At 48.3% G+C, this 13,442-nt stretch overlaps 1 protein-coding gene across 4 annotated transcripts in view; it reads left to right on the top strand.

Moving 5' to 3' along the window:
* LOC147102299 (uncharacterized) overlaps window positions 1-13,442 on the top strand; it is a 146,089-nt gene that overhangs the window by 73,167 nt on the left and 59,480 nt on the right. For all 4 annotated transcript variants that reach the window (XR_015073248.1, XM_085964702.1, XM_085964701.1 and 1 more), the window contains exons 17-18: window positions 7,168-7,335; window positions 10,688-10,781. Coding sequence is in view for 3 of the 4 variants with exons in the window: in XM_085964702.1 (XP_085820828.1) it covers window positions 7,168-7,335; window positions 10,688-10,781 (262 nt within the window). In the remaining variant the exon portion in view is untranslated. The remainder of the gene's footprint in view (window positions 1-7,167; window positions 7,336-10,687; window positions 10,782-13,442) is intronic.

Below are 13,442 nucleotides of genomic sequence, written 5' to 3'. Positions count from 1 at the left end.
AGGGGTCGGGCTTTATCCGCATAGTTGGGCACCCACTGAGCATAGTAAGAGAAAAACCCCAGGCATCTCTTCAGTGCTTTCTGGCAGTGGGGGAGGGGGAGCTCCATAAGGGGGCGCATTCTATCGGGGTCTGGGCCGATGACTCCGTTCTCCACTACGCAGCCAAGAATAGCGAGGCGCGTAGTACGAAACATACATTTGTCTTTGTTGTATGTGAGATTCAGCCGCTGGGCCGTCCGGAGGAATTTCTCTAGATTAACGTCGTGGTCCTGCTGGTCGTGGCCGCAGATGGTGACGTTGTCTAGATATGGGAAAGTGGCCTGGAGCGCGTTCTGGTCAACCATCCGGTCCATCTCCCGTTGGAAGACAGAAACTCCGTTGGTGACGCCGAAGGGAACTCTGAGAAAGTGATAGAGCCGACCGTCAGCTTCAAAAGCTGTGTACTGGCGGTCCTCAGCCCTGATGGGGAGCTGGTGGTATGCCGACTTCAGATCAATCGTCGAGAACACCCGGTATTGTGCTATCTGATTGACCATGTCAGATATGCGGGGGAGTGGGTATGCATCTAGTTGGGTGTAGCGATTGATCGTCTGGCTGTAGTCAATAACTAGGCGCTGTTTTTCGCCAGTCTTCACTACCACCACTTGTGCTCGCCATGGGCTGGTGCTACTTTCAATAATCCCTTCCTTCAGGAGTCTCGCTACCTCGGATTTAATGAAGCTCCTATCCCCAACACTGTAACGCCTGCTTTTGGTAGCGATGGGCTTACAGTCGCGGGTGAGGTTAGCGAACAAGGAGGGGGGGGGAACTTTAAGGGTGGAGAGGCTGCAAATGGTGCACGGCGGGCGATTTAAAAGCTGCTGGCTGCAGACTGTGAGTGGGGGGAGGGGTCCGTCATACGCTAATGTGACACTCTTAAGGTGGCACTGAAAATCCAACCCCAGTAGAACGGCAGCGCAGAGATGGGGCAGGACCAGAAGTTTAAAATTTTTGTATTCTGTGCCCCTTACTGAAAGGGTCACTACACAGTAGCCACCGACGTCCGCTGACTGGGCTTTGGAAGCCAAAGAGATCCGATGGCGCGTCGGCAGGACCGGGAGAGAGTAACTGCGCACCGTGTCGGGGTGGATAAAGCTCTCCGTGCTCCCGCTGTCAAAAAGGCAGGTAGTGGCGCGGCCGTTTACCGTAATATCCATCATGGACCTGGACAGTTGATGAGGGAGAGATTGGTCCAGCGTCACGGAGGCCAGCGTATGGTCGAGCGAGTCGATGTGGTCGTCAGATGAGGCGGTGGTTGAGTCCGGCTCCCCCGTGGTTGAAGTCGGAGGCGTCCAAGATGGTGGACAAAATGGCGGCGCCCACGGTCCCGATCCCCACGCGGCTGGGGGAGCCCAAGATGGCGGACAAGATGGCTGCGCCCACGGTTCGCACGCAGCGCTGCTGGCGTTAGCGGTCTTCCCTTTGCAGGCGCTAACGTAGTGACCTTTCTTCCCGCAGCCGGAGCAGGTAGCATTCTTCGCGGGGCAGCGTGCTCTAGGGTGTTTAGCTTGGCCACAAAAATAGCATTTTTGTGCCTTGGACATCGCTGCAGCAGTCGGAGGTGGCGGTCCCATGGCCCAAGATTGCGGCGTCCACGGCGCGGGGCGATGAGGGGAGAAAGCGTCCATATTTCTGTGGGCCGCGTCGAGCGAGAGCGCGAGGGACACTGCCTTTGTCAGGTCTATTTCACCCTTCTCCAGCAGCCTCTGCCGGGAGTAGTCGGACCTTAGACCCGCAACGAAAGCGTCTCGTATCAATCCCTCCGCATGTGCCGCGGCCGATACTTCCTTGCAGTCGCAGCCGCGTCCGAGTACCCGCAGTGCCCGTAGGAAGGCTTCCACCGATTCCCCGGGCTGCTGTCTGCGAGATCTTAAAAGGTGCCTGGCATAGACCGTGTTAACCGGGCGTGCATACTGCCCTTTCAGTAGGTCGATAGCCGCCGCGTAGGTCGTCGCATCTTGGATTAAAGTATAGACTTGGTGGCTCACCTTCGAGGCCAGGATTTTCAGTTTATTTTCATCAAGAGTCACGGTCGAGGCTTCCAGATACGCCTCAAAGCAACGCAGCCATTGTGCGAATTTAGTCGACGAACCCGCTTCTTGGGGGTCTAGGTCCAGGCATGTTGGTCTGAGGGCTCGCAGCAGCGCCTGCTGCTCAGCGTTTTGCGCCATCGGTTGATCAGCATCCGCAGCCAACATTTAACTTTGGTAATAAAATTGATGCACTATCAATTGCTACAAAAGACTGGAGATTGAGAAAGTAATAAACAGGCTTTTATTACCAAAGAACAGAGCATGCCTCTTGTGGTTGCCTGGTATCCAAAAGGGCTGGAGGCTTCTGAGCAGCGACCTTTATACCCAGCCATGAGGGTGGAGCCAGGGGCGGAGTCAGCTGAGGCATGCACAGACAAGTACAACAATATGCAAGAGTGAACAACAGTACTAACAGTGAACAACAATACTAACAACAGTGGTTTACCACATAGCTCGTAGCCCATATTCCTTTAATCTGGTGAGCACCTTCTCCAAGTTAGCGAGGTGATCACCGTCATTTTCGCCCGTGACCAAGATGTCGTCCAAATAACACTGGGTCCCTGGAATCCCTTGCAGGACCTGATCCATCACTCTTTGCCAGATAGCCGGAGCCGAGGTTACTCCAAACACCAGCCGGTTGTATTGATAGAGACCTTTATGGGTGTTGATCGTAAGGTAATGTTTCGAAGCTTCTTCTACCTCCATTTGCAAGTACGCCTGGGCTAGATCAATTTTGGTGAAGCGTTTACCACCAGATAGCGAGGCGAAAATATCCTCAATTCGTGGAAGTGGATATTGCACCGTGTGAAGGACTGGGTTCACTGTCACCTTAAAATCCCCACAGATGCGGACCTTCTTTGGTTCCCCAGGCGTATTACTCAACGACCTCTTCATTACAGGAACGATGGGTGTAGCCCACTCGCTCCAGTCCACTTTGGACAGTACTCCTGAACGTTCCAACCCTTCCAGCTCTGCTTCAACCGCTGGTCTGATCGCATAAGGCACTGGTCTGGCCTTCAGAAACTTTGGGCTTGCATTATCCTCTATTTTAATTGTTGCTGTTATTCCTTTTAGTGTTCCTAGTCCCTCCTGGAACACTTCTTTTGCATCAGTTAGCATTTTTGACAGTCGTCCAGGTGTGACGTCGTCATCCTTTTTGGCCTCCACCTTCAGTGCCTGTATGGAATGCCAATCTAAATGTATCTTCCGGATCCATTCACGTCCTAGCAGTGGTGGTCCTCCATTTGGCAATACATATATATCCATTTTAGGTATTTCCTGACCTTTATATGTCACTTTCACCCTTATTTTTCCTTTGGGGTAGACTTTTGCCCCGTATACGTCTTCAAGACAATCTCTGTAGCTTTCAAGGGTATGTGTGAAAATAGCCGCTTGTAGTCTCTTTGATTTATGACTGTTAGAACTGACCCTGTGTCCAATTCCATTTCCACTTGGACTCCGTCTATCTTGAGTGTAACCCAGATAGTCTGGTGATCCTCCATTTCGGTTACATTATGTAGTTTCAGACAACCCAGCTCCTTGCTTCCGGAGTCTGTGTCACTTTTCTGTTCGTCTGAACCACTGTCCATCACCTGGTGTACCTTTTTGTACTTCTCCTGTGGAGATTTCTTACTGTTGGTTTTCTTCCCAGACCTGCAGACTCTTGCTATGTGTCCTGCTTTCCCACACTGTCTGCACACTTGGTCCTTGAACCAACAATCTTTCTGGTCATGTGTTGTTCTGCCGCAGCGATAGCACTTCCCTGTTCCATAGGTCATTTCGTTGGTGCCATATTCTTGCGGTCTCCATTGTATCTCTGCAGCGCCCCTTGCCGCTGCTTCGTGTGATACTGCCATACTGAAAGCTTTGTCCAGCGTAAGGTCCTTTTCTGATAGAAGCCGTTTCTGGGTTCCTTCACTTTGTAGCCCACACACAAAATTGTCCCTTAACGTGTCTGCTAGTCCCGCTCCAAACTGGCAGTATTTCGATAGCTTGCGCAGTTCCGTTAGGTACTCAGCATTGCTTTCGTCTTTGTTTTGGTTCGTTTTGTGGAACTTAAATCGTTCTGCTATCAGCAGCGGTGTGGGGTTTAAGTGGTCCTGTAGGATTTCTACTATGCTTTCAAAGTTCTTGTTTACCGGCTTCTCTGGGGTTATTAGATTTCGCAGTAACCCATAAGTTTTTGCACCCATGGAATTTAACAGAACCAGTGCTTTATTAGCATCTGGCACTTCATTCACCCTGCAGTACACCTCAATACGTTCCACATATGTCGCCCAATCTTCGATTTCATTGTCGAACGTAGAGATACTGCCACTCTTCGGCATCCTTGGTTGTGCGTTAACTATCACCAATGGCGCCTCCCGCGCTTCCCCTTCTTCTCCGCTGGCACAAAATGGCGTCTCCTGCGCTTTCCTTCCTTCCCGCGCTCGCCCGTCTTCTCCGCTGCGGCTTCGCAAAATGGCGTCTCCCGCGCTCTTCCTTCTTCTCCGCGGCTCAATGGCGCCTCCCGCGCTCTCCCTGCTTCTCCGCGGCTCAATGGCGTCTCCCCTTGCTTCGCCCCGCGGACCCTGATCAGCCCGTGATCCCTGGCTGTGCTCTGCGTGTTCTTCTCTTGATATTTGTCGACGCCGCTCCGTCTAGAACCCGGCTGTTTCTTACCCTCTCTCCGGTTTGCAGTATTTTTCCCCGACGCCACTCGGTGATCAACCCCCGGCTGCGCCCTGCTCTCTTCACCCTCTTTCTTACCCCGTCGACGCTGCCCGGCTCTCTCTCTCTGCCGTCGGTCGGCTCCAGCCGCTGCTCGGGAAGGGTCTGCTCTGGACCTGTCGTCAGTCTCGTACTGCTCGTTGTGGCTGGGGAACCAAGCCCGGCTCTCCACAGCCTCCCCAGCGAAGTTGGATCTCTGCCTGACTGCTGGGCGGTTGCTCGCGGTCGATGCCCGTGTTCCTGGACTCGACTATTTTTTAATTTTTTTTATGTTGCAGGTAGATTCACATCAATACTCGTCGCCACTGTTAGATCCGTGGTTCAGTGGATAAATAATTACACGGATGCGGTACATAAACAAATAACAGGTCTTTACTGGAGGAGGGTCATCTCTAGACTGGGGTACAGAGGCATGCGCACAGCTTATATACCGGTGTGGTTACTGCCGGTACTACAGTATACAGGAGCTGTAAAAAGTAGTTCTGACTTAAAGCACATACACTACAGACTTTATGTAATTAGAAAGATAGTTAGGCTTATCTTAAAGGTCGTAGGCAACTCAGTCATTTCTGATTATATGTAGATAGCAGATCTCCTGTCATGTCACTTGTAACAATCAGAGCATTAACAACAAACTGTGACGAAAATGTTACAGGAAGTGTGACACCTAGAGGAAGTGCACACTATAGGCAAGACTTTTAATGTATGATATAAAGATTCAGGATCCCATGATGGCTCAGTGGATGACTCTTCCAACAGCACCACTATAATTTCTATCCTTAAATATTTCCTCCCCTTTTTACTTGCCCCTTTGCCAATTCCCTCCACAGTGCATTTTCTTTCTGCTGCAGGAACTGGGCTTCTCCAGTCACTAGACTGTTGCCAAGTCTGCACCTGGTCCTGACAGACCTCTTTGAATTCCTCAATGATGTAAAGCACTTCACTTACTTGGCAACATAAAGACAATCAAGGACAAGAAAAGTCCATTGAAGCCTGACTCCCAGGACTCTTAACTCTCCCACTCTAACATACAACTGGATTTTTAATGTCCTGTCTTTGTCTCTGCTATTTTGCCTGGCAGATTATTCTAAACTCTCTCTCTTTCGGATGAGACGTTAAACCGAGGCTCCGTCTGCTCTCTCAGGTGGAGGTAAAAGATCCCATGGCCACTATTTCAAAGAAGAACAGGGGACTCCTACCCGGTGTCCTGGCCAATATTTATCCCTCAATCAACATCACCAAAAACAGATTATCTGGTCATTATCACATTGCTGTTTGTGGGAGCTTGCTGTGCGCAAATTGGCTGCCGCATCTCCTACATTACAACAGTGACTACACTTCAAAAGTACTTCATTGGCTGTAAAGCACTTCGGGACGTCCGGTGGTCGTGAAAAGCGCTACATAAATGCAAGTCTTTCTTTCTTTAAACATTTATAACCTTTTGAGTAAAGAAATTCTTCCAAATATGTTTTAAATTTACTTTTCACGAATTAAAATTTATGTCCTCTTGCCCTACTTGCTTGCCTTTCTTTTAAGCACTATCTATAGTATATATTTCAATAACGTCCCTCCTTTAACCCTGTCTAGATTGTAGATCATGAACTTCTCTAATATTCTCTTGTAACTTAACACCATTACATTTAGGATCGCTTGTTTCCCTGCACCCTCTCTAATGAGTGCATATCCATTTTGTAGCATGGCAAACAGAACTGAGCACAATATTCCAGGTATAGTTTGGCCAGTGCATTCTAAAGCTTTATGATAACCTCTGTAGACTTGCACTGTAGTGCTATTCAATGTACCTACGTTACAACAGCGAATACACTTCAAAAGTACTTCCTTGGCTGTAAAGCGCTTTGGTCATGAAAGACGCTATATAAATGCAAATTCTTCTGTAATTGGCTTGCCACATTGCCTAAGAAGGTGGCATGGCAGATAACTACAGAAATCCATTGTATGTTTTGGACCATTAAACCTACAAGTGTAGTGATTTGAGGTGAGTACCTGACTCAATAAACTGTCAGACCATTTAAGGTGTGGGTACAATACAATCGCAAAGACTAGACAGCAAATAGAATCTCCTCTTTGCATCATTGTTTTAAATTTTCTTTGTTTGGCAAGGTTTTAATTTGATTTTTGCATTTGTTGAATTATAGACCGGTACATGTTCATGAACTTAGCCTGATTTAAAAGAATAGATCAATGTGGCTGTGCCTCAGCCAGTGCCGTGAAATTGTTTGACTTTTTTTGCTGAATTCCATGAAGAATATCACATCCATTTGTTCTGTGTGTAGACGAAATCTAAAGTCTGATCTTATTTTCATTTTGAATGTTTTTTCTCGTGCACCATATGTGAAGGTACTCACAATAAAATTATGTCCTCTAGACTTTGGACCAGTGCCCCTTGGCTGGATTAAGGTAGACCCATTTCACCAGGAAATCACGGCAACCAGGCTGGTGTGGGCACCCCATCCACTGTCCCCAGTCATTGTATTGTATCCTGGGAAGGTCCCTGACAATATTACTGATGGAGCTCCAGCTTACAGCAACACAGGTAATTCAAAATACTAACAGAACTAAAAGTACAGTAGTCAAGCCAAATATTTGATGAACCAGAGAAACTGTGGTCCCTTTGACGTAATAAAACTCACTACGCACTTGGTTTGAGTATAAAGCAAGGCTTTAATCAACTTGTTTCAGAACATGGAGGTCTAGTTGTACTTCACTAGTTCCTGTCTTACAAAATGTCCCTGGGCAAGCTGAGCCCACGCCCGAGTATTTATACTCCTTGGACGGCGCCACCAGCTGGCCGTCCAGTGTTATTTCATGAGTAGTTTCTTTATGATGATGAGATTTATAACACCCTTTTTAATGCACTTTTTGGTTCTGATGTCTGCAACTTAAGCTAAATCTCTTAAATTTCAATCGTCTCGATTCCTGTGAGATTGCACATGAATACACAATGATGCCGAAATTGTTCGACCGTTCGTGCGGACTGCTGCTGTACTGCAGTGGGAGTCTGGCAGAAGAGCCGCAAACTCCACCAGGAGACCAGGAAACAGTCTCCCAGCCTTACACTGGAGTTTCCTGCGACCTTGTTTGGGGGGCAGTGCCTCCACCTGCCCCAAAACAAGGCGACTGATGCGGAGGAGACAGAGCCAAAGGACGGCGACACCCTATGCTAAGAGTTCCCACTTCCTTGGCCTCAGAGAGCTGGCCTCTGTTTGGAGGCTGGTACATTGAATGAGGTGAGGCATAGCGGCCTCCAGAAGGGCGGAAGTGGGCTCCACCGGGGGATCCAGGCTGGAGTTGGAGCCTAGATCGCAAAAGACTGAGGTGGTGGGGAAATTTCTTTTTAATTGAAAGATGCCCCCTACCATAAAGGAACAGCTGGGGCTGCAAGCTGCATTTACTGAGGTGGGGGTAGGGGGGGAGACCCAGCAGCCCCCACCTTGCCCCACAGGCTGGCCTGTGTTACCAGGGCATTCAGATTTGAACCCCACAATGTCAAAGGCTTGTTTCTGGAGGCCTCTCCCCAGGACCCTGTGAACTTTGGCGGAGTTCTGTGGCAGGTGCGATCCCAGCGAAATCGCCTGGATTGCACTGCCATGGATTTTTAAATTTCTCCTGTGCAAGAGCATATCAGAGCACATTCCGTGTTGTCACTCTAGTTTGGAACTGAGCCTAATGCACAACTCACTGGGTTTCTTTGTGATGATTAAACCATCTGCAACAATCACCGAACAGACCATTTCAACTGTTCTAAATATTGTAGTCTAGAAATTACTGTTTGTACATTGCCACGTGAATTTCAATACAGTTGTATGACTTTCTTCTGTCCACCATTTTAACTAAGGCATGAGGGTGGAAAAATTTGGTTGGTTAGCGCCCCCCGTTGGCGCCTCCAGGGGGGCGCTAATGGGGCACTAGGAACTTTGCGCCCAAGCGTGGCGATTTTAGCGTTGCTCAAAAAATTGACGAGTTGTTTTGCGGCGGAGCTAATCACTACCGCCACGATCTCCTGCACCCGCAGATCGTGACATCAGTCGAGCGTGCAATGCCCCGGTAGCGCCCTGGACCGGATATTGAGTCACGCCCCCTGCCTTAGCACCTGCCGCTAGGAACGACAGGTAGAGGGGAACATTTTCAAGTCGGGAAAGGGCTGGGGGAGTGCTATTTAAAGGCGGGCGCTTCCTGCCTTTTCTTGCCGGCAAAATTTTTGGTACATGCAGGTTGAGAGGGAGAGAGATGTCTGGAAAGATTTAACACTGTCCACTTTTGAGGTTCCTAAGCGCTGAGCTCTTTCCCTGGGCCTATCCACTAGTGCTTCCAACACAATTGCTTTAGAGGTCTCTGCAGGCCAAGATTCAAGGTTGCAATGAGCAGGGTGTGGCTGGCCAGCAAGATGGCCTCTCCCCTTTAAGAACTGGATGACGCCAGTCTGTCTGGCTTCCATGGTAATTGGCATCGCCTGAACTTCAGTAGCGTTCTGAGGTAGCGCCTCGCTGCCCGACCTTTGCGCCTTAAGAGAGGTGTGTGGCGTCTGATTTAGCACTCAAATCACCTCCAGGGATGATAGAGGCGAATTTTGCAGTCGGAGGCGATAATTAGCACCAGGTGCTAAACTTTGTGCACGGCCGATATTAGCGCCCCAAAATGGGCAATACCGAATTTTTCCCCCAAGGTGATTTATTTTGCATACCATTAAAATAGCGGACAGAGGAATGTCATATGCATTAATATTGCAATTAGTTGGAACATAGGAACATAGGAACAGGAGGAGGCCATTCAGCCCCTCAAGCCTGCTCTGCCATTCAACTCCATTTAACCACCTTAGCTCCATAGCCCTAGATACCCTTGCCTAACAAAAATCTATTGATCTCAGTCTTGAAAGCTACAATTGTCCTCTAGTATCCACAGACTTTTAGGGGAGAGAGTTCCAGATTTTCACTACCCTTTTTGTGAAAATGTGCTTTCTGATTTCACTCCTAAGTGGCCCAGCTCAAATATTAAGATTATTATACCCCCTTGTTCTGGATTTCCCCACTGGAGGAAATAATTTTACCCTATTGAATCCCTTTATCATTTTAAAGACCTCGATTAGATAACCATTGAAACTCCTAAACTTAAGAGAATACAAAACAAGTTTATGCAACCTGCCCTCATAATTTAACCCTTTAAGCCCTTTTATCATTCTGGTGAATCTGCGCTGTGCCCTCTCCAAGGCCATTATATTTTTGCACAGTGCCCAGATGTGGTCTGACCAAGACTCTGTACAACTCAAACATAATTTCCTCACTTTTGAATTCCAACCACTTTGAGATAAAGGCCTACGCTCCATTAACCTTTTTGATTACATTTTGTACATGTGCACCATTTTTTAGTGATTTGTGTACCTGGACACCTAAATCTCTTTGCTCCTCCATAGCTCCTAACCACTCACCATTATTCTGAATTGTCTTTCTCTGATCCAAAGTGGATGACCTCACATTTCCCCACATTGAACTCCACCTGCCATAGATTTGCCCACTCACTTAGTCTGTCCATGTCCCTTTGTAACTTCCTGCTCCCATCTACACAACTTAGTGTCATCTGCAGACTTGGATATATTCTCTATTCTTTCATCTAAGTCATTAATATATACGATGAAAAGCTGAGGCCCCAGTACAGATCCATGGGAAACACCATTTGTCACATCCTGCCAATGAGAGAAAGTTCCCTTTATCTCCACTCTCTGTCTCCTACCTGTCAACCAATTACCAACCCGTGTCACATACTTATGTTTTTGATTTTCACAGTTTAAGTGGGAGGTGGTTGGAGGGAGGGGGGTGGGTGTGGGAATGAAGCACGCCAATAATAGAAAGAATTTGACTGAATCTAATTTTGTGTGTGTGATATTTCTGCAGAACCTGTCCAACAGGGATCAGAGATCGCACTGACTGCTTACGATCCATTGCTGGAAAAGCAGAGGCAGAGAGACCAGGAAACAGAAGGGGAGAGGTAGATTGCCAACATTGTCTACTATTTAACTTAAATTTCAGCCATATTGGCTACATCTCAGAGCAACACCGAGGTAATGAGCATCTCTGAGGCCAGAGTCAACTTTGCGTTGTCGTCGTTGACTTTAATATTTGTCCCTCAATCAACATCGCTAAAACAGATTATTTGGTCATTATCACATTGCTGTTTGTGGGAGCTTGCTGTGCGCAAATTGGCTTCCGCGTTTCCTACACTTCAAAAAACTGCTTCACTGGCTGTAAAGCGCTTTGGGACGTCTGGTGGTTGTGAAAAGTGTTATAGAAAAGCAAGTCTTTCTTTAGATGTGGAGCAGTAGCGTAAGTTTTTTTTTGAAACATTCCTTTTGTGCATCTTTTAACTATCCTTATTTCTTCAGCTGGAAAGTAACCTACAGCTCCTGCCAATGCTGTCATATAATCTGCCACTGGAACATGTGCATGAGCAGCCTGTAGTGCATTCACCTGTGATTCTTTTCCTTCTTTCTGCTGGGGAAGCACCACTGCCTGCTGCCCACAACAGTATGCTTGAGATCAGGAATGCCCAGTGCGGATTGGGCAAGTGATTAATCATGAGGCAGTTGCAGGGGAAATGGCAAAAATTGCAAGCAATTGGAAGAGATACTTTTCTCTTGGGCGTAGTTCCAAAATAAAGTGCTGGTGAGCAAATTGGAGAGTTTGCTGAATCTGCCGATACAGTAAACAGCTGGCCTTACAATTGGCAAGCACTCAGATCTGTATTGCTCACCAGAGCTTTAATTCAGAGCCTAACTTTAAACAGTACTGGCGTACAGAGCTAAGATCTTCCTGGTTACTGCACTAGATAGAAATGTGTTCGACAGGCAGAGCGATACAGAACAGTGGCACCTTAAATTGGGCCACTGACTAAAAGTAATATGAATCATCAATCTTTTGCCAAGCACCTTAAACCTGTCTCCTCTGGTTCTCGACCTCTCTGCCAATGGGAACAGTTTCTCTCTACCTACTCTGTCTAGACCCCTCATGATTTTGAACACCTCTATCAAATCTCCTCTCAATCTTCTCTGCTCTAAGGAGAACAACCCCAGCTTCTCCAGTCTATCCACGTAACTGAAATCCCTCATCCCTGGAATAATTCTCGTAAATCTTTTCTGCACCCTCTATAAGGCCTTCACATCCTTCCTAAAGTGCGGTGCCCAGAATGTGACACAATACTCCAGTTGAGGCCGAACCAGTGTTTTATACAGGTTCATCATAACTTCCTTGCTCTTGTACTCTATACCTCTATTCATGAAGCCCAAGATCCCATAAGCTTTTTTAACCGCTTTCTTAACCTGCCCTGCCATCTTCAATGATTTGTGCACATATACCCCCAGGTGTCTCTGATCATTCACCCCCTTCAGGATTGTATCCTTTAATTTATATTTCCTCTCCTCGTTCTTTCTACCAAAATGTATCACTTCACACTTTTCTGTGTTAAATTTCATCTACCATGTGTCCGCCCATTTCACCAGCCTCTTTGGCTTAGAAATTCGGTTGGTAGCGCCAGCGATTAGCGCCTAAAGAGTTGAGAATTGGGGCGTTACCCAATTTTCAGGCAGGCGCTGTGAATATAGCGCCACCTCCCATATTGAGTATGATTTTAGTGCCAGCGCTAACTCTTGGCGCGCGCCCGCGGGCGCAGGCAGATCATGACGTCATTTCAGTGTGCAACGCCATTTTTGCGCCCCGGACTGGATATTCGGTGGCGCCCGCAACCTTTCCGCCTGGCGCTATTAGTGACAGTTGGATGGAGCGTTCCCAGGCCCTTCTCGGACTCGGGGGGCGCTATTTAAAGGGGACAGCACTAGTATAAAAGCTGCAGCCATTTGGGCTGGCCATCCTGATCGTTGCTGGAGAGAGTTGCTGACCTTCTGTTGGACAGTAATTTTCTCATTGAGCCTTCGGAGGCACTGGCACTGGCAGCTTGAGGGCCCGGCTCCCGAGCTGGTGATGCAGCATCTGAAAGCAGGGAGGTGGAAGAGTGGCTTTAGCAAAAGGACAGGTTCGCAGCAAGGGATGCCAGATTGCGGCAAGGCTGTGACACGGGTCCACAGTGAGAAAGCATGCTGGCGGGGGGAACAAGTAGAAGGAGACAGTTGTAAGAGGTGAGAACCTTACCATCGCTGTCGACAATGGGGTCGGTAGCTGCAGTGGTTACAGGACCACTCAGATGTCCTCCAAGAATCTGGTGGACTCTCTCCTCGAGATCCGTGAGAGTGACCACTTGTGGAGGTCCTCCACCGGTGCGAAGCTGGTCTTTGCCAATCCTCGCCAGCATGGACTGCAGGGGAAAGGAGGGGAAGTTATGTTACCTGATGCCCTGAGTGATCATCTCATGCCCCCCATGGTGCAAGAGCCCTTACATGACGCCCTGAGTCAAATGTGCATGTGTGTGCCCAGAAAGGGCCATGGGTGCTTGCTGGCAGATGGCCAATGGGGCACAGGCCACCCTGTAGCCATAAAGTCAGGTGCAAATGAAGGGATGCAGAAGTTCACAGGAACAACACCCACCCTCACGACCCGAGTGAGGTCGTTGAATTTCTTTCTGCATTGGACAGGGCTCCTGGTCACCATGCTGCTGGAGTTGACCCTCTGGCATACATCCCTCCAAGCTCGTCGGTAGTCC

The sequence above is a fragment of the Somniosus microcephalus genome, chromosome 22, assembly GCF_052327205.1.
Source record: "Somniosus microcephalus isolate GS21.2 chromosome 22, FLI_Smic_1.0, whole genome shotgun sequence".
In the NCBI taxonomy this organism is placed as follows: domain Eukaryota; kingdom Metazoa; phylum Chordata; class Chondrichthyes; order Squaliformes; family Somniosidae; genus Somniosus; species Somniosus microcephalus.
This window is presented reverse-complemented; position numbering and strand designations above follow the sequence as displayed.